We start from the raw sequence: 1,228 nt of genomic DNA, 5'->3' as shown, positions 1-1,228 counted from the left end.
TTTTTTTTTTAGGCTACCGAGTCAGATTCAGTTTTCGTACCACCAGATTTTAATTCCCGTTCTCTAAAGAACCCACGTTCAGTTTTGCATTCGCGAATAGTCACTGTCTCTAAATTTACTGTAACATCGGTGATCACCACTTTGTCGGATATATTACATTTGCTAGGCAACCAAAAGCGAGGTGGCAGCGCTTTCGGTGAAAGTGGCTCCAGCGCACTTTGACGCTGATGCTCGTCGGTAGTGTGACCGTTGCGCTTTGGCGAATAGGTACCGTCGTCACCCGTTGCCTTGCTTTGCGCTGCCGAATTGACATTCTCCGTTTGGCTATCTGCTTGTGATGATGAATCATCATCATCCGCTGCTGAAGCATTATAATGATGCTGCAATGCTGCGTTTTTCTCTGCGGGTGTGGCTTGTTCTGGTCGCGAAGCAGGTGTCTCTGGGGAAAGCGGTTCAGTTTCCGATTTTAACGGAGTTGATATCGAGGTGGCTGTGTCTACACTGACAGCATTCGCACAATGTTGTTTAGGCGGCGGTGGACCATCGGGTGATGTTTTTATAGTGACTCCTATTTTACCCGACTCCTTTAACACTTCTGCTTTGCGTTTAGTGCCCATAGGGGTTACTTCTTTTCGGCTAAGCGGCTGGTCCTCCGAACTGGATGAATTTGAATCAGCTTCAGGAATGAAATTCAATGCAGAATTAGAAGCAGCTGCGGCTGCCACAACTGCAGCAGACATCGATGCCGATGTGGAGGTATAAGTATGACGCTTATGTCCGCCATTTTCTCGATGCGAGTCTGTGTGTGGTGAGCGAGAGCGATTCCGTTCAGATTTCGCTGAGTGATGATGATGGTGATGATTGTGATCCCGTTTCTTTTCTTTTTCCTTCTCTTTTTCATAATGATAAGAGTGATGGTGATGACTGCTGCTTGTTAATGCAGATGCCGCGGCTGACGTGGAAGCTTGATTTGTATCCACATCGTCACCGGTGAAAGTGTACTCATCTTCCTCAGATTCAGGTTCGGGGTCCTGCGCTTTTTCTTTGCGTTTACTACCTCGTTTTGATGGAGTATTTGATGATCGGTTGCTCTGTTCGTAAATTTCTATAAGACGTCGATCGAGAATGTTCACTTCTGGCTCCCACGTATTATATCGTTGATTCCAACCCTTCCATTTTACACGATACTCCAGAACACCCTGCAAAAGAAAAAAATACCACATATGTA

General features: G+C 46.0%; 1 protein-coding gene across 1 annotated transcript; it reads right to left on the bottom strand.

Annotated features, from left to right (window-relative positions):
- LOC108357314 (polycomb group protein Pc-like) lies at positions 1-1,208 on the bottom strand (the record flags this gene model as incomplete). Its single annotated transcript, XM_017608403.1, has 1 exon — positions 1-1,208. A coding segment is annotated over one exon (1,200 nt), but the record flags the coding sequence as incomplete, so codon positions are not given.
- Positions 1,209-1,228: the final 20 nt, after the last annotated feature.

Source organism: Rhagoletis zephyria, unplaced genomic scaffold (assembly GCF_001687245.7).
Source record: "Rhagoletis zephyria isolate East Lansing unplaced genomic scaffold, Rhagoletis_zephyria_1.1 Rzeph_scaffold_74301, whole genome shotgun sequence".
Lineage (NCBI taxonomy): Eukaryota > Metazoa > Arthropoda > Insecta > Diptera > Tephritidae > Rhagoletis > Rhagoletis zephyria.
Note: the sequence above shows the minus strand (reverse complement) of the source record. Positions and strands in the feature narration are given on the sequence as shown.